The sequence below is a fragment of the Coloeus monedula genome, assembly GCF_965178545.1.
Source record: "Coloeus monedula genome assembly, chromosome: 5".
NCBI classification, from domain to species: domain Eukaryota; kingdom Metazoa; phylum Chordata; class Aves; order Passeriformes; family Corvidae; genus Coloeus; species Coloeus monedula.
Genome location: NC_138785.1, coordinates 38,801,589 through 38,827,100, shown reverse-complemented (window position 1 = coordinate 38,827,100; position 25,512 = coordinate 38,801,589). Strand labels below are relative to the sequence as shown.

At 35.8% G+C, this 25,512-nt stretch overlaps 1 protein-coding gene across 3 annotated transcripts in view; it reads left to right on the top strand.

The window, feature by feature from the left end:
• The window catches only part of GLRA3 (glycine receptor alpha 3), a gene marked incomplete at both ends in the record, with an annotated part of 86,050 nt that extends 60,854 nt beyond the window's left edge, over nucleotides 1-25,196 (top strand). The window contains 5 exons of one of the 3 annotated variants that reach the window (XM_082282553.1): nucleotides 1,845-1,982; nucleotides 14,655-14,869; nucleotides 15,878-16,024; nucleotides 21,108-21,227; nucleotides 24,927-25,196. In XM_082282553.1, coding sequence (XP_082138679.1) covers nucleotides 1,845-1,982; nucleotides 14,655-14,869; nucleotides 15,878-16,024; nucleotides 21,108-21,227; nucleotides 24,927-25,196 — 890 coding nt within the window. The remainder of the gene's footprint in view (nucleotides 1-1,844; nucleotides 1,983-14,654; nucleotides 14,870-15,877; nucleotides 16,025-21,107; nucleotides 21,228-24,926) is intronic. The other 2 variants (XM_082282554.1, XM_082282555.1) reach the window with 2 other exon arrangements.
• Nucleotides 25,197-25,512: the final 316 nt, after the last annotated feature.

Below are 25,512 nucleotides of genomic sequence, written 5' to 3'. Positions count from 1 at the left end.
AGTGGGCAGGGTAGATAATAAAAATTAAAAGCATGCATTAGAGATGAATGAATCTGATTTAGTGAAATACATTTTGACACAGCAGTTGTTTCTTGCCAGTTCAATGAGTTTTGCTCAGGGAGTATCACTTCTGTCTGTAATCTAGATGCTTCAAATGGCAATCTGCTTTACACACAATGGCTTTTTGTCTGAATTCATGCAAAGTTTGATAAGATATACCTCTGATTTTTCACAGTTTATGGCACTTTATAGTGAATTTTAAGATTTTGTTTATGGAGTATCATGCAATCAATAAGAAAAATTAGCATCTCCTTGCACATTTTATATATGCTTGTAGTGACCTGGGTAATTTCTGATCTTAAATACTCATTTAAAAGGATATGGTCTCATTTTTATCATATTTGTCCAGCCTTAAAAAAAATACCAACTAAACTAACAGTCAGCCTGAGTTCCTGTGAATACCTTGTATACAGGTTTTCCCAAAAAGAAACATCAAGAATTTAGAAGGAAGAAGTGTCAAAAACATTTTTACATTCAAAAACACTAATTCTTAGCCCCTAGGTTCATTCGACCTAGATCAGAAAAGATAAAGTGTATCTCAGTTTTCGGGTCAGCAGATCAGGTCACTGAATGCCATTTATAGGTGTATTAAAAGAGTAATGAAGTCACTGAATATAACAGAGGTAAGATTTATGTTCACCCAGCAAAGAGGTTACTTTTTTTCACTGAAACTCAAAATTTCAGTAATTTTGAGCAGACTTTTAGAAGGTTCTGATCAATATACTATAAACAGTAATGTGTTACTGAAAGGTTAAAAGAATTTCTGGTTCTCAACAGGTTATTTTCAACAGCTCATTAGCATTGGCCTAAAGCAGAATGGAAATATTACAAAGAAGCTGAAAGCTATGTAAATTAGATGAAAAATTCTCCTTTTACCTTCTGGTTCCTTGTGGTATATGTGGCTCAAATTTGAATGAGAATATGAAGCCTTTTTTTTTTTTTTTCCAGTTGTAATAACCAGATAAAATTTATTCAGAAAGAAAATTAGAATAAAATGCCTGGGAAAGATAACAGATCACATATTCAGAAGAAACTGGGATATTTTCCCTGATTATATCCCATGTAAATATTCATGTGAGAGAGGGAAATAGAAGGAAAAAGTACATGTCCTTTGCAAAGTCTGGGCCTTGATTAGTATGTCTTTTGCTGTTATATCTAATCTTATACACATGCATGAGGTATGGATAAGTGCAGAGTCTGAATACTAAAGCTGAGGGCTTTTTAATATGTCACAGTCAGTTAATATGAGAAGACTAAAACCAATTGCTTTCCCATGTGTTGTTCAAGTTTCAGAGAAAAGCAGTTTTTTGAACCGCAGAATTTTCAATTCATTGCTGTCTTTGAAAAATTTGCACCTAGCCATTCAAACTGACATAAATCCATAAACATAACTTTGACAATCCACATTTCACCTCAAGTGAAAGGAGGAAGAGGCCTGAGTGTAAAGGGCCTATTTTATCCTTCATGGGTTGGGGAGGGCAAGATGTTCCCAAGCACCCAAGAGATTTGGATGTTTAGGTAATTTAGATGGTTTTGTTGAATCCATTAATAGACCATCTAAGTATTAAGATTTAAAAAGAGTTTCATAAGACAGCCCTTTTTTCTCTTCTAATTCAGTATGGTATATAATGGCAGATAAAAATTTGTGATTAACTGGGACAAGCAGACCCTCTGTATTACCTCCTTTTTATAACAGTTACTTAAAATATTGTAATTTGATATGTTACTGCTTTTCAAAGTTTGCAGCTGATTTAGAGTTTATTTGGGTTTTTTCTTTGTTTTAGTTGGATACACAATGAATGATCTCATTTTTGAGTGGCAAGAAAAGGGAGCGGTTCAAGTTGCAGAAGGTCTCACTCTGCCACAGTTTCTGTTGAAAGAAGAAAAGGATTTATGTTACTGCACCAAGCATTACAATACAGGTAGGAAAGTGATTACAACTGAAAAGACATTTACATTTATTGATATAATAAATGTCACAGTTGGGGTATTTTTTAAATGTTCTCACTGAATTCAGAAGAGGGTTAAAACATACAAGTGCATTGTGCAAGATAATGCAGTCTTAAATAACTGGCAAACAAACCAAAACTGCCTAAAGACTGAACAAACTTCAATTTTAGATACCTTAAGAAAATATAGTGTTGAAACAATTCAGAAACTGTTCAGTCAGGGGTTTTACTTACTCAGCAGGTGCCGTGACCACATTTACAGTGTGCAATCTGAAGCACTACTGAAATCCAAAGGTCTGTATGCTGTGCACTAAGCACAGCCTGGCTCAGTCAGGAAAAAGGGACCCAAGGTTGCCAAGCCAAGTTATCCCTGCCCGAGTTCATCCAGCAAGGGGGCAATGTGAGCGAGCTGAAAGGATTCTTAGCATCCAATGGCCAGGTGTGCAAACTAGATGTGAGCATGCAGTGACAGGACAAGGGGGAATGGATTCAAACTGAAAGAGCACAGGTGTAGATATCAGGAAGAAATTCTTTATTGTGAGGGCAGTGAGGCACAGGAAGAGGTTGCCCAGAGAAGTTGTGGATGCCCCATCCCTGGAAGTGTTCAAGGCCAGGTTGGATGGGGCTCTGAACAACCTGGTTGACTGAAAGGTGTCCTTGCCCTCAGCAGGAGGGTTGGAACTAGGTGATCTTTAGGGTCTCTTACAACTCAAACCATGCTATAATTCTATAATTCTATGGTTCTATGATACTGAATTGAAGCCTTTGTTGAACTGAGATATTTAGCTCATCTCTGGGATTATTTGAAAAAGGAGGGGATTAACATTAATAACATAATTAAGTATATTTTAATTTTTAATTGTGAAAAACAACATCAATAACTGAACAATCACAAGCACAATAATCCTGAAAAGCAAAGCCTAAAAATACATAGTTTATATATTCTCTTGAGGGAAAAAAAAGCTAAAACTCTTCCATTCTAATCCATATATTTTTTAATTTTTGCTCTCAAATATGATTAAGCATGTCTTAAAATTTAAGATTAGAGTGATTAATTTGGATTCTGCTGAAATGTCAGGGAGAGAAAATTAAAAAGGTGGTGTTTGTAAGGAGTGTCCTGTTACAATCAAAATTAAGGAGTGCTTTTCAACACTGAGTTTTATCACAACTGCAGTGGTGCCTTAAGAGAAAGGAAGGTTCTCTCATAATTTCCATTTAGCGTAGGAAGATATTGATAGAGATATTTTGAAGTGTTCCCTAAAATAAATTGGAAATACTTAGCCTGCACTTCTATTGTACAAATACTTAGATCTGGATAATCCTTAAAAACCTTCTAAAATTTGTGATAAATATCCTATAGCAGAGTAATTTTTTTCACTCTGACATTTCTTTTTTAATGATAAGGTAGAAATTCCTTTTTTTCCTTTCTACCATAATCCTTATGACAAATAAGAAAATTTTATTTTCATTATTTTACACTTTCTCCTTTGAGATATACAAGCAACTTACCCTTTCTTTTTAAGATTCTCCTGTTTTTGTGCCATTTTAATGAGTGTCTGTAATTGTATTCCATACCCCATGTATGATATTAACTAATGAGAACTAATAGGGCATTCTTCTCATTTTTCTAAAGTGCATTTACATAACATGATGCATCAAAAATCTCTGAGAAATTAAGACATTACTGTGATGCTTCATCTGATACTGAACGGAAACCTGGTTTAAAATTTCAGGATTTTCAGTGATTTCCAAACACTCCATCCAAAGCTGAGTTACACTCTTACTCATTTGTCTGAGAACTTACGTTGTAATTGTCAGAGTTCAAACCTTGTGATTTTGACTAAAACTTCATTTTTTCAATATTTTGAAGGCACTACATTTTTCTTCACAACCCATATTTCAAGCCTATTTACCTTGGTATTAATTTTCATCTAAGGAAAACTATACTAGGTTGCATGGGGTCAACTTACATGTACTGGTTTTTCACTGTGGCCCTGAGTGGAGAAGCAGGAGAAACAGATGCTGTTAACTGCATGTGAGGCCTCATGGTTCTCAAGATGTGGCTACAAGTGTGCTTGTCTCCATGCAATTCTGTAGCATTTAGGTGAGAGGAGGGTTTTACTGTAATAAGTCCAGAGGACAGTGTGGCCAATCACCAGCCTGTCGTATTCTGTATTGCTTTGGCCAAACTGCATTTCTGTGGCCAAACATGCTCTAAGATGTGAGTGCAACCCACAGCCCTGGAAAGATGAAGCTCATGCCTGTACTAAAAAAGTAATTGGACCATTTAATTTGTCCACAAAAAAGTCAAGGCATTTGATAACACAGAAACCTTGGAAGCCTGGGTGCAGTTAGAGGGTAGGGACATTAAAAGATATCAGCAAAAGATAAAGCAATTGCACAGCTGTGGGACTTCCCTGTGGTGGACAGAGAGGAAAAATATGATGCTGATGCTGAGCAGCAGGTGGAAGGGTATGTCCTCACCAGAGGAAGCAGCTGAGTGGCCTGCTCTGAGTTACAGCACCAAAATTACAGGTACAGATCTAAAACTTTGTCAGGGCAAAGCAGAAAGAAAAGGTGGTCTTACCCAAGAAAGACTATATTTATTGTGATACTCTCCTCTTTGAGATAACAGTATTTTCTCCAAATTATTTTTTTTTTATTCAAATCTTCATTATGAAGCAAATTTAATCAGATTAGAGGGGTTTGGTTTCTATGAGATACTGCAGGCAATTATGCCTTTAGGACACTCCACAAGAACCAAAATTTTAAAAAAGCAGTTTTCAAAACCTGATGTGAAGTCTATTTCTCTGGCCTATGATAGATTAGATAAAATGAATTCTTAAAGTAATGTTAAGCAACTGCAGCTGGTATGCAGTAAGTGACCAAAGAAGAGTTTTCAAATTAAATTTATTTACAACACAGGATGGAAAGCTCTTCTGAGACATCTTGTAAAACAGAAAAAAAATCTCAAAATTCTCCCCGTGAAGCAAATTAACATGAAGCTTCAGCACAGTATGTGGAAACTCATCAGTACATGTCTCATCAGTGTTTCATGCCCAATGGAAAACTGTTCACTGTAACCAGAGCTCAAAAAATAAACTGTGTCTAAATATAGAGACATAACAGCGTCAGCAACAGTACAGCAAAATGGCTCATCAAATCTTGTGTTCTGAAGTGACACAACAACATTTCTGATAATTTTCATATTTTGCATGCACAGGCATATCCACAGTGACCAATTTGGGAAGTGAAGTAGAATCATAACAACCAGAAAAATCACATATGAACCATTTATGTTACAAGGATGGTCTTGCTTTGCCGCATTCCCATGTAACATTAATGGCTTCCCTGGGCCGTTGTGCAACACCTAAATTTTATTTCAATCACAGATAATTTCAATCATAGCTGCAAAAAGCCCAATATACAGTAGCATGAATTTATATATAATAGCAGACTAATAGGCACAAATGAGTCTTGGCTTTATTCCTGCATCATGCATAATGCTTTACACCTGCACTTGAGTGATGCTGCTCAGAACTCTTAGGTCTAATAATGCCTTTTGGACCAAAGAATTGGATGTAGTGGTCCTGGAAACAGTGGAGCTATTATTGCTACACTCACCACCAGAACTGGTAGATACTGTATGCAACCATTTCTGATAATTGCAATCTTGATGAACAGCACGTTTCCTAAACTCCACACTCCCCATCTGACTTCCTAATATGCACATCCCAAACACAATTTTTCCCATTTGTTCCCCCATAGTCAAAAAAGTTGCTTAACAACCTGTAGATTGTGGCCCTTCTAAGTCTCACCTTCACCTGACCTAGTGCCTTTTATTCAGCCATTTTGCTGCCAGCATGATAATGACAATGATTAAAGGAGACATAACTTTGATGCCTTACTCTGCCAGCAACGCCACAAACCCTTACTTGTGTTGAGAAACACCTAAACCACTCTTTTTGAGACTATAGAAGTGATTTTTAAGATGTGACCTTTTAACTCCCTCGGGTTTTTTCACTGAGCATTTCTCCAAAAAGGAAGCTTGTACATTTTATCCAGGAGGTAGTCTATGGGTGTGAAATCTCTGAAGCTGCTCATTCCTTCCCTGAAAAAGCAGAAATTATAAATACTTTGGAGAACAGAGTCTATGGCAGGCTGAGGATGTGACCACTCCTAGATGCACGAAATGGCATTGTCTGACTCCAAGGCATTTTTCTCAAGGGCAAAGAGGCCGGAATTGTTACCCCTGCACTGATCAAAATTTGAGCATTTTACCTTAAAGATTCATTGAATAAAAATTCATCACCTCTCCTGGAAGTGGAAATGTTACATCTAGATGTCTCTTTAGTTTATACTTCTCCCCTCTCTGCCTCTGCTAACACAGTACAGCACGTGACAAGTCTTTCACATCACAAGACATATGTTCAACTTGATATCTCCCAGGCTCCCTGGCCTGGGAGAGCTGCTGCCTACCCAGTCCACCCCCAGCCTCTATCAGTGCAGGGGGTTACTCCATCATCATCATGGATCTGTGCATTTCTATTTGCCGTGCCGTTGTGCTGGGTTATCCAGCCTCCAAAGGCCCTGCTCAATGCAGCTCAGTTCTCCATTCTGAGGGACATGGGAACTGCATGTGCAAATCTGTCAAGCTGAAAAGGAAATAGTTCCTCTTTTCCATATTTATTTTCAACTGTCTTTTACTGCAGTCATTATCAGTCTTACACCAATGTTAAGTTTACCACCTGCCTCAGTATTTTTTTCAAAAAAAGCTACATAAAGACACTTCCTTCCTGTCCAGGAATTTATGTAGTCAAAGACAGGTGATGGCATCAGCACTTATTTCCCCCAATATGCTGCTGATATCCGCAGACTGTGACTTGAAAGAAAAGCTGAATGGTAGTACATTCCCAGAGTCATTTAGTGAATCTTGGCTTTAGATACATAGACAAGTGCCATACACATGAGAACTTGTCTAGTTCTATATTCTCGATGCTGGAAAATCATAATTTCTATTCAGGCTGTATAGATACAGTGTTTCATTTATTTTATGATGAGGGAAAAATGAGTAGTTTTACAAGCAGCTTTTATCAGCAAAATACATTCAAATTGCAATTTATATTAAAGTGCAAACTGGAAACTTTCCAGAGACTGCACTTACCAAGTGCTTTTTTATTATCTTGACACCTTCTTAGAAAGGTATGAAAATAATTTCAGCTAAATTTACATATATGTAATCAGTTTTATGGGTACAGTCTCTTTAAACAATGAAATTTGCATGCATATAATTTATGAATTTTATTTTTTGTTTAAAAAATTTTATCACTGGAAGGCAAAGGAAAAAAAATTGCATTTAGCGGTATTTAAGTAATAAGTAAAGCAGAGATGACAATGTCACATTCTTGGAAGAATAAAAAGGAAATGTCTTTACTGAACAAGGTAAAATCAAGTAGACTGCTTTTCTTGTGGTGATTCTGATAATGACTCAAACAGGAGAGAAAGTAAAAGGGACATTATTACCTTATGGAAAACTCAGTTTATATATTTCATTCTTCTTCATCCTCTCTGTGAAAATCATCCGCTACTCTGATTGCAGTGTTATACGTAACACGCTGTTGCCAAGAGATGTTAATTGCAATCTTATTTTAGCAGATGCAGAGAAAAAAGAAAGCACGCAACAAAAGGCAAAAGGAAAGTGCTGGTGGTCTATGTGATCCCTCTTATGGCAGTACAGTTTATTTCCTCCTGAGACTGTCTTTTCACCTAAGCAGTTTTTTCAGTTAGAAGATAAAATTGTCCTCAGAAAACTTCCTTTTAACATTAATAACTTTAAAAATAAATAGTCTTTTTCTGGGGGGCTTTCTTTTTTTTCACCAATCTATTTTGTCTGAAGATACTTGGAGTCAATGGTCACACTTCACTGAGGCAATAACCTTTGCCAGGGTGATCCCACCCTGTGTACTAGATAAAACATTAGGGTTTATGTATGCAGGACCCATAATAAAAGCCTTAATTAATTACATGATAATGATTTTGTCTCAGGACAATACTGATCCAGCTTCATCTGTCTGGGGCTTTTACACACAGGTATTTAAAGGACTAGCTTTCTGCTACCTAGCGCACTGAAGTTTCCCAACTCGGGACGAGACAAGTGCCAGAACCAGCATTACAGAAGGGCTGGAAAAGTATGGCAAAGGGAAGGTCTGTGATGGCCTGCAGTAAGATCATATTCACAATATGTATTACATGTCATGAACTATTCTCACTGTGAGTTGTCCTGCAACAGACATTTGTTTCGAGTAAATATTTGTCCTTGTACAGAGAGTAGATAGGAATACTCAAAGCATTGCAGTGACAACCATTTAGTAAGAACCAGTGAATCCAAGGTATTAAACATTAGAAAACAGTCAAAGGCATAAGGTGCAATAGCCATGTTACATCAGTCCATACAAAATCTGTTTCTTGAGTCCACCTATTGCTTCATTTTGGAAGAAGAGCCTCTAACTTTTGTCTTGAGAAGAAAGAACTGTCATTACTTTTAGCTCTATAGAAAAAAGCATGTCAGCTGGCTTTTGCACTATGTTATCTTTTCCATATAAGATGACAAATTCTGGGTTTTATAAGTCAAAAAATGTAAAACACAGCAGAGGTTTAGAATAACACTGAGAGGTAAATACTCTGTCTAATACAATCTTCAAACTCATTTTGAAGTTAGGATCTCTATGGGGATATGGAAAGTAGAGGAATTGAGGTGCTTAAGAAATGACTTTCCAGAGGACAGAGAAGCTCTGGGAGAAGCTCTCTATTGTATTAAGAGATCTAAATCTAAGTAAGTCAGCCATTAGATTGAGCATATCCTAGCCACTGAAGTAGTCTCACTCTCCTTTTCTCCTTTCCTGCTGTCTCTCAGTACCTAATTTCATGCTAAGTCTTTGTCTCTAGCTGTTCTTCAAGAGGAAAAATGAAGTGTTGTAGCAAAGGAACATCATCACAGTCCAATTGCCCCAGGATTCTGTTAGCAAATCTCCATAGCTAGCAATATTTTGGCTGCTAGACTGACTGCTTGTTGGCTATCAGACACTGGTAAAATCTGAATTGTGTAGTCTACATCCAAATTGACAGATGTGTTGGAATCAGAATATGAAATATCTGCATCCCAGATCCAAGACACATATTCCACAGAGGTCCATAAAGGTTTATTCAGATTTTCTCAACTTAGCTCAATTTTGCTAAGCTTTAAATCATCTCTATTCAGCAAGTACAAGATTCTTATTTTAAGTAAATAGATTCTTGGAATTTCATTAAGGCATATCATTTTTAAGCCACAGTCCTCTCAATATCCATAAAATATTTCACAGTAAATCAATTATTAGAATTATCAATGACTTACAAGGTCAGACTATATTTTACTACTATCTAAAGTCGTAGAAAGATTCTTCAGCAGATCCTCCATTCTGCATGGATTTACAGTTGAACTCTGCATGCTTAGTTCTTTTCTTTTTTCTTAATACTTATTCATTATTTATTATGCTATTAATTTTTAATTTCATAGTAGTTTAATAATTATCACTCCCTTTGTAATTATTTCTCAGGCACACTATTTCCTTGACTCAGAATCCTGAAGTAATTCTCCCTTATTAAAACTTTCTGTATAGCTTCAGAAACAGCTACTCAGCCTTCCTGGGAATCGTAACATGTTTATGAAGCCGTAGGGTACAGTAAGAAAAGCTTTCCCCAAAAGACATCTTAAGGGCTGCTAAAAGGAGACAAATATTTTTAAGTAAACTCTTACCTCTGGGACAGTTTGAGACAGATGAAACTATAAAAGAGGACTCTTTATGGCCTGAATTTACTACTTATGCTTGATTTCCCTTGCACATCCCACACTACTGACAGTACCTTTTAATGACACAAACATACTGCGGCCTGCATAGCCCATTTGCTAAACAGCACGTGCCACAGTCAGAGGAGCCTGTGTAGTGTGAAGACGACCTGAAGTAGAAAAATGCTCCTTTTGGGTTACTCACAGCTGGCCGTGGAAGAAACAACAGCAAAAAAAGGACATGATCTTGAAACATAGATTTAGAAGAAACATAAAGATTTTTGTTATAGGCTAGCTGTGTTGAGATTAGTTGGAATAAGAAAGAACTTGGGCCCAGTGAGAGTTAATTAAGATAGTTAGGAGAGCTGGGCCTGAAATGGGTTTTAAGATGTTAGTAACTGATTACCAAATAACTGATGATCTGTCATTTGTATGTTTGCTTAGCTGTGCTTAGAATGAGGAGTAGAAACATTGATGAGTTGGTATAGGGAACAAGGACAATTACCAATTTCCTCCCTTGGTGGGAACCCATCCAAAAGTCATGCAAGAAGAAACTTACAGGTCACTAAAGTAATTAGGATTGTTAAAGTTCAGAGAAGCAAAAAGGTCAAAATGAGGAAGATGAGTTACTTCATCTTTTTTGAGACCACTGACCCAATTTGAGACCACCGACTCCATTCAGGACACACACTACGCATGCTTAATGACATTGAAGCTCATTTCCATACGAAGCAGAGAATGGGAAGTGTTAATGTTATGAATATACATTTGTATTTTGGATATTCATAATATTTGGGAATAAAAGGTATCATGTTTGCTTGTATTGGGGCCCTGCATCTTAGGGAGCTATCCCACGCAGAGCCTGGCGCCAAATAAAACATGCACTTTCTAACTCTAAACTGTTAGAGAGTTTTTGTCCGTCTCAGTTGGATATCGATATTGGATCAATATTCAGATTTTGGTAAATCAATCTAGATACTGACTCCAAAGAAAAGTAATTCATGCTTTCTGGGGAAAAGAAAAATCATATAGACTGACTACAATACATTTTTTTTCACTATGCTAATGGTTTCAGCATGGACATTTCATGGAAATCATGCCAGTCCAGCAGCTCTAACATTGTTGTTATCAAAGAATATGGATAAGAGACAAAAATGCACCATCTCATGCTTATACACCAGTGTGTTCACACGCGTAGGCACAACATTCATAGAGTCAGCACTTTTGCACCTTTCGCACACTTAAATCCCTGGTTAGACTAGACTTACGAACACAAAAAATGTTACCTCAATTCAGGAAAAAAATATTTCTTTTAGGAAGCCCTCGATAGTTTTTCTTTCTTTTGCATTACAAAAATCCACTTTATGGATTGTGTGCACACTTATATTTAGCTTTAATCTGAAACTACAATCAGGTAGTTTGTTGCACAGTTCAGCAAAACCACAATACCTCAAGGGATTCCTATCTTCCTACTAGGCACTCTCTGTGACATTCACAGTGCATATCAAGATGCACTGGAGTTTACCTTTCACATACTGCAAATGAATTATTAGAGCAGTGCTCTTAGTTGCTTGTCTATCTCATTCCCCAGCTGAGATGACTTTGTGGGTATGTCTCTTCTGATCCATTCAAGCACCCAGTCAAATAGATTAAACCACAGCTAACCTGGCTTTGAATTTGAAATGGAATACAGGAAGAGAAAGGAGGCCCACAGCTGAATGCTGCTTCAGGTGGGAAACAACGCCACAGCTTCTGCTGGCTGCTGAAGCTCACATCTGCTAGTGCAAGTGTTTTCTTTTTCCACTCAGCTTCATTAGCCAAGTTTATGCAGGTGGTTCTGATTTCAGTCAGGAAAGGCAAAAGCTGACATCAACTCTTTCACACTTAGACCAGCAACTGCTGCAACTGCAGTGCTGAGACTCACTCCATCTGCTGCCTTTCTCTAATACTCAGTAGTGGAGCAGCAGAGAAGAGTGTCTAACGGGGTAGCCACCCATCTTCCTGGGGAGCTGCTGCATATTAATTTTTCAGTGCTGTGCTGCAAGAGAGCAACACAGTAGTCTTGTCTAGGAAGCACTGTATATGTACCTGGCAAGTCTGTAAACTTGCTGGGTCTAAGACAAAGGCAGGACTCTTAAGTGGCACATGTTGTGGAGCTAAGCAAAGACATTTTTCTACTTTGAGAAACATTCCACTTTCTTTTTTTTTTTTTTCAATTTTTTGTTTGGCCCTGGTGTAATAGGTTTTCAGCTTTTCTTTTTTCCTTGACCAAAGATATTTGCAAAATTTCTGAACCAAGCAAAAAAAAGGTTCTGTATAATTCTTCTGACACATCATTCAGTCCTAGTTCTGGCCTCTTCATTATCTCTGCTTTTTTCTCTCCTTCCCTGTGGTTAGGATATATTCCATTTGCACTTCTTTCATTTAGAATTTTGCTAGGATTCTGTTGCTCACAACCATTCTTCTCTTTCTGCTTGGTTCAGTTAGATCTGTCAAATTTGCAACCACATAAAATAATCCATATCAGAGCTACTATATTATTTACTGTTCACTGTTTAGGACCACAGAATATTTTTGCTGAGTGGTCTGTAATAGTTCAAGTCCACCGGAGTCCTCATGAAAGAAACTCAAATCTTTTATCCCACATTTCTCTGGATGGAAAAAAACCAACATATGAACAATAGTTAATGTTTATTGACACTTCATATATGCGTATGCATATATTACGAACTGATGCTCCTTAGTTTTCCTTCCTAATTTGTTTTGAAAGGAGAATATAATACCCTATAAGAAAAAAATGTTTCATGCTGAACAATTCTTACTGATATGATGCCAAATAAAATGGCTTTGCTTAGACCTAGACTGGGCTGATGCATTTCTGTCACTCCTTACCAGCGCGATTTACTGTGAGGTATGAGACAGAGACTGCTGCTGTCCAAGGCAGCTGAATTAACAGAATGAATGTCACAAAAAAAATAGAAATCTTCAGAGTAAGAACCAGTTTGAAGAATATGATTCCAACAAAGGCCAGTCAGTGCAGAACTTCTGATTATGTGGGGTGTACTGAATTGCTAAGTGAAAGACTAAATTGCACAGGTATCCTTTTGAAGACCATGGAAGAGAAATGTAGGGGAATATCCTGACCTTTTCTGAAGTAAACACCAAAATTCCCATTCACTTTTTTAAACCGGGATTTCATCCCATGACCGAGGCAGAAATCAGTCCTGAAGCTTGGACAGCAGATGGTTGAGCCACGATCTGGGACACGGATTTTGGGAGTGTAGATAGGATTCAGAAAACTCTGGCAATTAGGAATGGAACTAATAATTGAGCTTGTAGATATAAAACTCCTGTGATGCAGAACGTAATCTTAAAATTGAACATCATAACAAACATCTTTCTAAATTTTTTTTACTGCCTCAGCAGAATAAAAATATCATAAAATTACATTCATTATGACATCATAGAAAAACTAGTGGCCTGTAAAAATAAACGTTATGAAAATAATGAAGTTCAGAAGCACTTAATATCCCTAGAATAAAAATATTTCAGTTTGACTTTATCTGAAGTTCATTTCTGTATGCCTAGCACTATTGTCACAGCATAAAACAATATATTAGTATAGGATAAACTCATAAATCCATAATTTTTTAAATCTGATAAATATCAAATTGCTATTAGTTGCTATTGGGTTTTTTTTTAATGTGGAAAAATTTTGTATAAAATGGCATTTTGGCAAGTAAAACTTGATTAGGAAAATAGGTATCAAAACCTAGTGGAAAACATAACCAAAGAGCTTCATACCACTTAAGAAATAAATAACTGTATAACCTTCCTTGCTAAATTTAGAATTAGGAAATATTTTCTCTCAAAATGAGGAAGAAAACTGAGTTATGTGTATTTGTTGATGTGAGAAACTGTTTCATATATACACACACAGTAACAACATTGCCTTCAGCACCATTCTTATGTGACTAATATGACCATTGAGCAGAATTAGAAAATCTAATGAGGCCAGGTCAAGATCTGCAAAATAATCTACAGATTACAGGGTGGGAAAAAAATCCAACCCCACAACAATCTGAATAATATAAAATTATGGGTTTATGGAATTTATATGAGCTAACAATAGATTTTTTGTTGTTGTTGTTCTGGTTTGATTAAGTAGAAGTTGCTTTATGTTCAGTACCTAGATAAAACTAGGTCATTTAATTACCTTCCTAAAGTTTCCTAAGATCTGGTCTTTTTGTCTTCAATCTGTGTTTGAAACTTGGTCATTTCACTTTTGAGCTGGAACAGTTTGAATGGGGACACAGGGAGAGATTTAGTAGACTCTCCTATTGATAATTTAATGCCCATACTGATCTCACTATGTTTTTCCCAATTTTTAGTTTAATAAAAATAAAATTAAGCTTAAAATTGAACCAAAACATAAAGGAGATATTATACATTGGGGAAGCAAGCATTTTGTTTGTACACAGAAGCATTTCCAAATCATAAGTGGCAAAAAATGTGATCTCACAGAGGAAATTTCCTATTGTCATAATGAATTATGGTTTGTTTTTTGTAAGAAAATAAGAATTTCAGAGCTTATCAGATTCTTAATTTTTCAGGTTTTCTGCCCTTTTTCTTTCCAGTAATTAGTCTTTTTATGATGGGGACTGTGTTTATTAAAAATCACTGTAGAGAATTCAAAACATAAATCTTTTTCTTGGGAACACATACATTTGACATAGCATACATTCTTTAGGAGTGTGCACTAGATGTTGACAGTAAAAACATTCTATTTCTCTTGAATATTTCTTCTTTGTTGTAAAAAGGAAAGTTTACGTGTATTGAAGTCCGATTTCACCTTGAGAGGCAGATGGGTTACTATCTCATCCAGATGTACATACCGAGCCTCTTGATCGTGATTCTCTCCTGGGTGTCATTTTGGATCAATATGGATGCAGCTCCAGCCAGAGTGGCTTTAGGCATAACAACTGTACTGACCATGACAACACAAAGCTCAGGTTCACGAGCATCTCTTCCAAAGGTAGGCAAAATTTCCTTTGTTTGTACTATATCGATCATAATGTTATGTGACAAACAATTTCAGTCAACCTTGTGTTTTAATTATTAGCATCCAATCATTTTCTAAACAGATAAATAATTTTGAAATATTTAGAGGATTTTTGATTCTCAAGCCAAATATATTCTAATTCTTCCCTCTCTCAACTATTTAGCCAGCCCATATCTAGTTAATTCCATAAACCTTAACAAGCAGTGAAATCAATGGTATTCAGTACTACATATACCCTCCTTAACAATTGACTGGCTCATCCTTTTTCACATCCCAGTATCTGATGACATGCTAGCAGATATGACTGAAATTCTAAAGGCCATAGATTCTAACCATAAATTCTCAATTATATTCCTTTCTCAAAGGTGCCTAAATTATTAATTAGCTCACTAGTTACAAACACACCTGCATTAAAATGTAGAGAAATGTGAACCTTAACAGCTCCAAACAGTACCTTCACTGTGTCAAAGATACAGAACTAATTTGAAACTATACATTTGATTTACTGTGCCTCTATTAGCAGAGAATGAACACATCAGACCTCTACACCTACCTCCTCTCTTCTATCTAATTTTTATTCCAGGAACTTTTGGCCACATCCATTTTAATACAGGAATTCCCTCTGGCCCCACTACAAGCTATATTTTGCTTCCTTAGTGTCATTCCCAGATCTCAGTGGAACAAATGAAGGAAGAGCTTGTGTTTTTTGAGGATTATTTGGTTTGTGATGTAATAAGCAGTGCACTATAAGGAACTCTTAATGATTTAAACACATATTGTAAAAGCGTAAATTTTTTAAACAAAAATTTAACATTTATAGGTTGAATTGTTGTTCTTATTATAACCTAACTTTCATGCTAAGTTTTGTTCCATAAAAGTACTGTTGGGGTGTGTCAATAATGCACGTCCTCCTGACATGAAATACTAAACTTTGCATCTGTGGTTTTAACATGCTCAGGCTTCTCCTGTCTCCTCTCATAGGTGTCATATGTCAAAGCCATTGACATCTGGATGGCAGTGTGTCTGCTCTTTGTATTTTCTGCACTTTTGGAGTACGCAGCTGTAAACTTTGTGTCAAGGCAGCATAAAGAACTTCTGAGATTCCGACGCAAGAGGAAGAAGAGCAAGGTAAAAGTAACAGTGTTCACAGCTTTGGAAGAGTCTGACTGAATTATGCAGGGATCCAGGGTTAATTTGGTAAACATACCACAGCTTGAAGTGGCAATATAAATAAAATGGCAGCACAGCACTAAATTCACTATAGGCAGAGGGTCACTACAAGGACTATGAATTGAATAAATCCAACTTGAATTCTCGAAAGAGGGATTAAGAGGGATTTAAATGAGGCATGGGCCATGTGGGAGCCATCTGCACAAGCATGAATTTCACTCTGTTACAAGAGTTAGATTATACTTCAGTGAATGAATGTTACTAGTATTTGCAGCAGTTTTTACTACACTGAGATTCAACAAATTTTGTTTCCTAATTTCATTCTAATACTCAATTCAAAGCCTTAACAACTGTGTTTCATGAAAATATTTTTTAATACACAAAGTGTTTTTTCAAATAACACTATTGGTAGAAGAACAAACATTTTACTTTAAAAGGCTGGTAAGTTTGCAGGATTTTTTTCTGTCCTGTTAATTTTGTTCATATTACTAGTAAGAAACTTAATTATAGTAATTGTTATTAGTATTTATATTATAGCTGGGGATATCCAGACTACCAGTACCAGTGTGCAAAGCCAAACAGTGTGCAAACTCACTACCAGTGTGCAAAGCCAAACAGCTAAGGCTACAAGTTTGAACTCTGAAATCTGTAGTTAAATCAACAAATAAGGAAAATTTTTTACAACGATATGTAACTCCTACTTCAGATTTTACAAAGTGTAAATAGGTTTCCAGCCTACTTATTAAATGATACTAAATGATACATCACTGATGTCATGCAGAGCCTGTCACTATCAGTCAGTATCTAGAATATTACAAGTGGATGAAAGTCTGACCATAGCAACATGACTCAGTTCAGTCATCTTTCATTCCTGAAGACTTACCTCAGTCTACTGCTTACATCACCAGGAGAACATATTTTACAAGTTTCCCTCTCACTTAGAAGATGCTGAAAATCTGCACTGCTGTAAAGCCTACCTAAGCAGTCTCTGTTGCTGAGACTCCATGTTAAAAGGCAGGCCAGACAGTCAGGTGAAAATGACATTTTCATACATCTGCCTGTTTCTCTGTGTTGAGTCCCAGACTTCTTCAACTTCAGCTGTACAGAGAATCTCAGGTACTGTAGACTAGAGGATGATTCAGACTGCAAGTACCTGCATTCAACATTTGACCCTGTGAAAAATGTGTTTCTTTCTTCCGGCTGACAGTAGCAGCAAAAACAGCAGTTTTGTAACAAGGTGTTTGTTCTTGAAATATGGCAGCTCTCTGAAAGCTGCTTAAAGGTTTGGAATGGGAAGAATGGGGTGAGGCAGACATGGATTACTGGACAAAGTGTAGGTAAGTCACAACAGCTGAATCATGTATCAAATACAAACAGCTGTGGTAAGTGATATATTATGTCACTATACTTTTAGTCCATTCATCTTTCTCACCACGTATTATTGTTTCTTCTGGATCTCAAGCAAATTTACCATGTTCAATTTAATTGATATCTTTCTTAAATGCAGGTCAGTTATTATGACCACAGGATTAGGAACTGGCAGGTAGTATCTTCCTTCCTCAGAATCAAACCAAATCTCTTTTCAGCTCCCTCTTAGCAAGACTTCGAACTCACCAAACACCCATTCAGCAATAACAATCAATTAAATTTCAGCTTAGAGGTATGTGAGGAAGGAACCACAATATAAAAAGGACTGCTAAGGGAAGACCTTTTAGAGAAAAAAAAGTTTGTGCATGAATAACTAACTGCGTAGACACTATTTTTCTGGATCATAGTATTTTTGAACTGACACTTAAAAGTCCTTATTCTAATGTTACACTTCATGACAGAGTCCTTAGCTTCAGGTAGGTTGCCTGCTAAATTCTCATAAAATTAAAGAATTAGAGTTAGAGACTTTAGAGTGTACAATAAAGTACCAAGTATTCTGCTCTGATTCTGGAGACATGCATTTCAATGCTTTTCTTTATAACACACTTCAGATGAGGATATTAGATATGTTCAGGGGCATATGCTTTCCCTTCCTCCCTGTACCCATATGTTTCATTATGAGGCAAGCTTCTCAGTCTAAATTTACAAAAAAATGCTTTGTTCCTATGCAAGTTTATGATTTTAGAAAACTAGTAGTTTTTCAGAAAAGATTAATTTAAATAAATGTTTTTTAACTCACTCCAATTCCATGTAGAGCTAGAGCTCCTGGACAGAGTTAACCTCTGAGAATACACCTCAAGCTCTAGGGACAGGTCAGCCAATTGCTTCTCTCTTTCTCAATGTTTTATTAAACCTTTCCTTGCCCAACAAGTATACAGGACTTGAAACTTTACAGCATGGTGATTTTATCTCTCAGAAAGAAATTTGGATCACATTCTAAACCCACTGTTATACAAATAATAAATGATGTCTTACAGATTAAAAACTGCAGTTAGTAACCAGTCTTCCTTACCACAAATGTTACTATTTATTCACCACAATTTATAACATGAAATGCAGGCCCTAGGATCATAGCTCAGAGTACCTTGGTTTTCCTTCTTCTTTTGTCTTTTTCAAAGTCGGTTACTATAGCTCATGATTATAAAGTTTTGTATGTTTGTTTTTCCTTTGGACTAGGTCAAACAGCCACTGGCTGTCAGGGACCAGATTGCACTGACTTTTCAAACTACCATTTATTAAGAAATGTTCATTTGACCATAAAGTCAAGAGGTGAAAAGAAGTTATGTAAAAAGGCTGCATTTAAAATAAACTTCAGGGGCTTCCTTGAACATTACATTTTCTTCTTTGGCAAAGAGAAAACAGTATTCTTTTCAGTATTTATGTCCAAAACTATTAGAGAAATAAGGCAGATAGGATAACTTATTAGACTTTTTCATTCTGTATGCTTACCATCTTGGGACGTTTTACTAAAATCAGGTTTTTCTACCAGGTGAATTCTAATTGTTGAATACAGAATTTTTTTGCCACTGGAATTTTATCTACAAGGGTACAGCAAAACTTCTAGTGATTTGACTGTGTTGCAAAAGTGCAAAAATAGGTCAGCTTGGAAATGTTTCATTTCAGGTATCTGTTGAAAGGAGACATCATTTATGAATAATAGGTAATTGCAATAGGACAGGTGAAGGATTTCCAAAGTCTATTTTCCTTGTAATTAGAAAGATGTGCCTGTTGCAAGAAATATTTACTTTTACCAAGTAACCAAAGCAATAGTCCTATGATTGAATTTCAGTGTCTTTGGGAGGTAAGTGGATCCATTTTCCTGACTTAAGATCATTCATACCTAATTCATCCCAGTCATGAAAATTCCACAAGCTCCCCTGAAATCTATTCCAATTGTTTAAAAAGGTTGTTTTACTAATGCGTTTTCTGTCCTGTAATGTCTTGTCTAGAAAGGACACAGAAACCAGACTACTTTGTTCCTTCATGTCACCATTTGCACATTTCCATTCAGTCTTTTCTATAAACATTCCCAGTGGATAAAGTTTTTGGATTTAGTTTGTTTTGGGTTTTGGGGGTTTTGTTGTGTTTTGCTTTTTTCTCATTCACCTTCCCTGGAAATTCTCCTAATAAGCCCATATAATTCCTCAAAACTGTGTTTGCAACATGAACAACATGAAACCTACACAGTAACAATTGAAAGCAGCCAAAGGATCAAATGATGCAAGTAATACACTTGTTTATCCAAACCAGTCTACCATTTTCCTTTCAAACAACATCATGTTATTGACCCATATCAAGATTGTGATCTTCCATATCTTCCGGGTCTTTTCCCGGAACTACTGCAGAGCCATTGGCTTTCCATCTAATGCAAAGTTGTTTATTTCTGGCTAAATGTCATACTTACTGACTCTTCTGTATTTTTCAGATGCTTTGTTCAAATCATTGAATTCCATTTTATTTCTAAACAGATCCTCAAACAAATTTGCAGGTTTTCATAGGTTGGAGTATTTTTAAAATCGATTAAAACTAGGGGTTATACCTTCTCAATGTTGATTGAAAGCACAGAGGAACTGGAACCTCTCTCTTAAGAAGCACATGTTTGAACTGGAATAAGACCCCTGCAGTAATTCTATGGTTATACAAATTGCAATTATGTACAGAGCTGCAACAAGACATTTTGGCATCCAAAGCTCATCTATCCCTGCCATTTTCTTTATGCTTTTTCCACCTATAGTCACTGCCCCTTTTTACACCATCTAGTTCATTTGCAGCCTCATTTCCCAGAAAACACTAAGAGCAGCATCAAAGGCAATTCTTAAGTATAACTGCACCCTCTGGCCACCATTTTTATGATTGTAAGTACGGACTCCACCCAGTGGTTCCAAATTCCTGAAAGGAAAATTTCTTTTCAGAGGCCCAACCCAGTTTGTGCAGAACTAGCAAAAATTTTGAAGTGCCTGGGATTGTTTAATAAATTCCTTTATAAATAAAAGCTGTTGCAACATAATGTGCAACCTACTCAATGCCGTTTTCCAATAAGCATCACAGTAGGTATAGGAGATATTTTTTAAAGGGTCTAATGTCTTTATGATTACACAAGTGGCATAATGAATCCTGAGAACAGGGGAATTTTGGTTCCCAATTTGAAACGTCATTTGATACTTAGTATATGAGCCACAGTTCTTTGACAAAAAAAAGGAAACCTGGCCAGTGAAAAGAACTGTTCAGAAATATTATGTTACCATTCCTTCAGAATGAGTGTTAATTATTCATTTCCTTCTTAAAAGACAAAAGGAAAAAAAATGGCAGAATTAGAAGTCATACAGGGATACTGAAACACACCTATCATCAGTGCTTTTTCTTAGTTGCATTTACATTCCATGAGAATAATATTAACTGGGTACATATACTGAATAACAACAACTTGGTTTCAGGTTAGCTGTTAATATATTTAGGTTTTGGGGATATTCAGTCTTTTAGTTCTATTTTCAAAATCTAAAGATCACCATATCTTTAGCGAGGAAAATAGACATGCAAACTAGATTGTCTTTAATGGTAATCACACCTTTTTTCTTTTGTTTTCTTTTTGGTCAACCATCCGTTTTGATGAAAGTATTTTGAGGGAGTTCTTGATGGAAAAGAAATCAGTGAATCATTACAGCATAGCAATGGCTTGAGATGTACAGGACGTATAGACGGGACTTTGCCTCAAATCTACAGTACAAATTTAAGGGTAAACTATGAAGAAGATGTCCCATTTGTCATAATGTGATATCCAACCATTAACAGAGGCCCTGTCCTTTTGTCTGAAATAACGTCTTCCCATGTGAACTTCATATGCCTTCATTGCTATCTGTATGTGATGACGTGAAATGTTAGTAGACGTACCGTCCTGTTAATTTCATAATCCCTTTTGGTATGTTTAAATCTGGATCAAAACATAGTACTAAAATTTTGCACTGCTTGTAGTGCAAAACAACTCACTACTGCTTTCCTTCTCGAAACTGAACAGTAAAAAAGATAGTGTTCAAATTACCAAAGTCAAGGCTTCAAGTAAGTTTTCAAGTTGTTATCACACCTTACAATCAAACGGCTATGGAGTTATTTTCAGCCCTTATGCATGTTATTTCTCAAGATCAATGTATTACTAGGCACATGGACAGAAAACACCATTGTCACAAGACCACAAAACTCACAGTTTTCTATTAATTTATAGCTAAGTGTTTTGTAGAACAACACTGATACAGAAATAAATGTATTGAAATTATTTCCTTCAGAGCATTAAAGAATTCTAACTTTTCAAATAAAACCTTTTATCTACATTTTATTCATTCCTTAATTATAGTAATTTTAATAGAAATTATAAAATATTTAAATGTAACTGTATGCAGAACAGCTTTCAAGCTGTTAATTCTAAATCTGAATGTGTGAAAAGTGCATTCAAATCAAATCAAACTCTTACTAAAGTTCATTCATAATAAGATTTTTTATATTTTATGAAAAATTTTTAAGAAATAGTGTTCTTTTCTTTAGTGATGATACACTAAAAAGTACACAAAAGAAACAAAAGCTTATCACTTTAAAAAAATAATTCTATTAATTCTGCCAATATGCAGAACTTTTTCAGAAAGATCCACAGTAAATACTGTCAACTGGGTCATATAGGGCATTGTCCTTTAGAGGATTTCTACATCTGTAGCCTCAGACACATGCATTCTGAGACATATTTCTAGTCAAAAAGAGCCAAGTCAATCAATAGAAAAAAACAAAAGGGGTTTCACTGACATAAATACCCTCAAAAAAGCACTCAAAGCTAGTATTGATAATAGCAGTAACTGCATCTTTCTTGCTGTGCACAAGCACCCTCAGATATGAATCTGAGGCCAACCTAGTGATTTCTCTGCATTATGAATCTGCTGGAAAACTTGCAGAACCACATTTTGATTATTCAAGCTTTGGCCACTGAAAAGAATTATGGAGGCTCTTGGTATGTTCCAAAAGATGCCCTTTCCTGCATATCCACCAGCCCTAACACCATGGTGTGGCTTGGCTGGCTCCAGCCATCCTGCCTGCCCTCATGGAGACACCATCCAACAGACACTGGGCAGAAATGCTGGACTCCTGCAAGGAGCTTCACATCAATTCAACAACAGAGAGCATTTCCAAGCAGTCTGCTTGCAGATGAAAAACAGGATGTCTGCAAGCACAAAAATAAGGAGAGACCTGACCTTTAAAACATTCTAGGGGACCATTCCACTCAGGTAAACCTAAAATAGAGACAGTGAAGTCTTAGTATATAGTGCCTGATCCTGAAAACCTGCATAGCTGAAATCTACTCAGAAGAAAATTTTATTATCTTTCTCAGCCTGTGCAGTCATAAGCATTATTTTCTGGAGAAACATGAAAAGACAAAACCCTGAAATGTATATGTGAGGGTGTTTAAATGGCAAGTTTATGGTAAATTCTCACAGTACATGCATTTATGACTTAATACTTCTCTTAACTGGAACACAAGACTACAACTAGTCTAGAATACAACTACATTAAAGGTATTATTTCCCATTCTTATCTGACAGGAGAGGAACACTATTGCAGTAATTAAATCTCTGTTTTATCACGTCATCAAATAATGATCCCATCATTTTGTATTTCTGTTTTTCATTTCCATAGTAAAGTCAGTCAGTGATTTTTCCTCCTTTTCTTTCACATTAATTTTTCTTTCTTTTTAGTTTTTAAAGGCAAATTCTAATACAGAGTTGAGATATAGTAGTTTCAGTAAACTATATCAGTCTCTATATTTATTCAATTTACGTATATGAAGAAGTATTTCAGCTGGATGATGATTACAACTCTGCTGGATGGTCATGCTGATGGCCAAATCGTTCACTTCAAACTTAGTAATTTATCTGCACTCTTTTATAGATAACATATTCAACCAATATTGATAATAAAACTTGTTGGAATTTTTTTAAACAAAGTAATTAGCAATTATTTGATGGAAGTTTTAAATATGTTTAAAATTAATTCTTCACTGAAAAATGTTTTCAGATTTTCAAAATGTCACAGACATTTTCAAAATGAAAAATTTGGAACTTTGGATTTAAGTTGTGCTATTGAGAAATTGCATTTGTATAAAGTAAGAGGATAAAGTAAAAAAAAAATACTTCAAACTATTGAATTGAAACAGAATTATTTGACTTGCTTTGCCAAATAAATCTATTTTAGTTTTTTACTTTAATTTAAACTAGGAAGAGTTTTAAAATATCAAAAATTCTCCTACAAAAAAAAAAATAACAGCTGCTCAACTCTTTTTATAATACTTACAGAAATTATTTTTCAAAATACTTAAGAATTAACATAGTAATTTCTAAATTTCATGAAAGTGTAGAATCCTAAAGCAACTAGGCTAAATTAGACATGAAAAACAGACATTCCTGAATCTAAAACTTGCATTGAAAAAATGGTGAATGCCATCAAAATCACATGACTATTCTTGGGTAACCTACATAATGAAGGAGTACACTGGAATATATTTCAGAACCAAATTTAGTCCTGACTTCACAGATTATGTATCATTTATTTGTCTGCATAGGTGCCTTTTTAATTACTTGAGGATACCTATAACCAGGTAAAGAGGAGTAAAAAACATGTCTTCAGACACAAGCATCATTGTTTATTTGTATGTTACGAAAATATGTATATCTTCAGAATATTCACTTCTGTTTCTGTGCCATGTGATTAAGAATCACTTTCTTTTATAGTTCCTTAATCCTGAATGTCTTTGCCAGTTTTGCCCTGAACTGACAGAAGAATAAGTCAGAAGAAAAATCAGGCCTTTAACTTCCGTTTATTTTAAACTAAGACATTTTATGTACTATTCTCTTTATCTGATGTATTCACAGGGAACAGCAGATATTAGGCATGTAGATAAGATTGAGTAATTATACAGTGGCCAGATAGGCAGAATTCTCACAAATATAATTAATGTGCATATCATTAGTGATTTTATGAGGAGTATCTCCAGAGGCCAGGATCCCAGGTTGTAAGGCAATCTACAGACTTAATAGCTGTTTTCTAAAAGACCAGTGTGAAGTTTGTCCATTTGAAGACTTCACATATTTACTGTAAATGGAGAAACTTAAAGTCAATTGTGTGCCCAATTACCGCTAGTTTACTAAGCTTTCTCATTTCACTAAATGGATTACAGACTCTATAAACAAATAGAAAATTCTGTGCCTGTTAAGGATCCAGCAATATTTTTAACAGACTCTGATAGGGATGAAATTTCGACAGGTTAAGATAAGCTGTGGATTCAAGAAGTCGATGAGGTAATGGTGCAACTGCTATTTAGAAGCAGGTAAGGTTTCTGTAAATAATAATTTATAAAAAACCTTCTTGCTCTTCTTTCTTTTCTTTTTTTTTTCCCCAACAGGATGATGATACACGTGATAGTCAGTTTAGCATTACAGCATATGGAGTGGGCCCATGTGTGCCAGCAAAAGACGGAATGACACAAAAGGGGCCAAATAATCCTGTTCAAGCTGTACCAAAAAGCCCTGATGAGATGAGAAAGGTATTCATTGACCGGGCCAAGAAGATAGACACAATATCCAGAGCTTGTTTCCCATTAGCCTTTCTGATTTTCAACATTTTTTATTGGGTAATCTACAAAATCATCAGGCATGAGGACATTCACCAATAACAAGATTAAGGCTTGCAGTACATAAAGATCTGGCTGTCACACTCAACAGGAGGCTTCTTGTTAGAAATGCACATCAGAGGAGTGATCAGAAGAGTTAAAATGAGGGGGAGAAAAAGGATCCTGCGCAGCCTGCAATGACCAGCTACAGTGGGATGGAAGAATGACACCCAGAGAAGATACATCTGCTATTACAAACTTTCCTTGTCAAACTAAATATTAATAACTTTTTCATTGAAAATCACTCTCTACTGAAGCTTTACTGCCAAGTATTTATACATACTGTTACATAGTGGTATAAATGTACAGTATTCTTTGA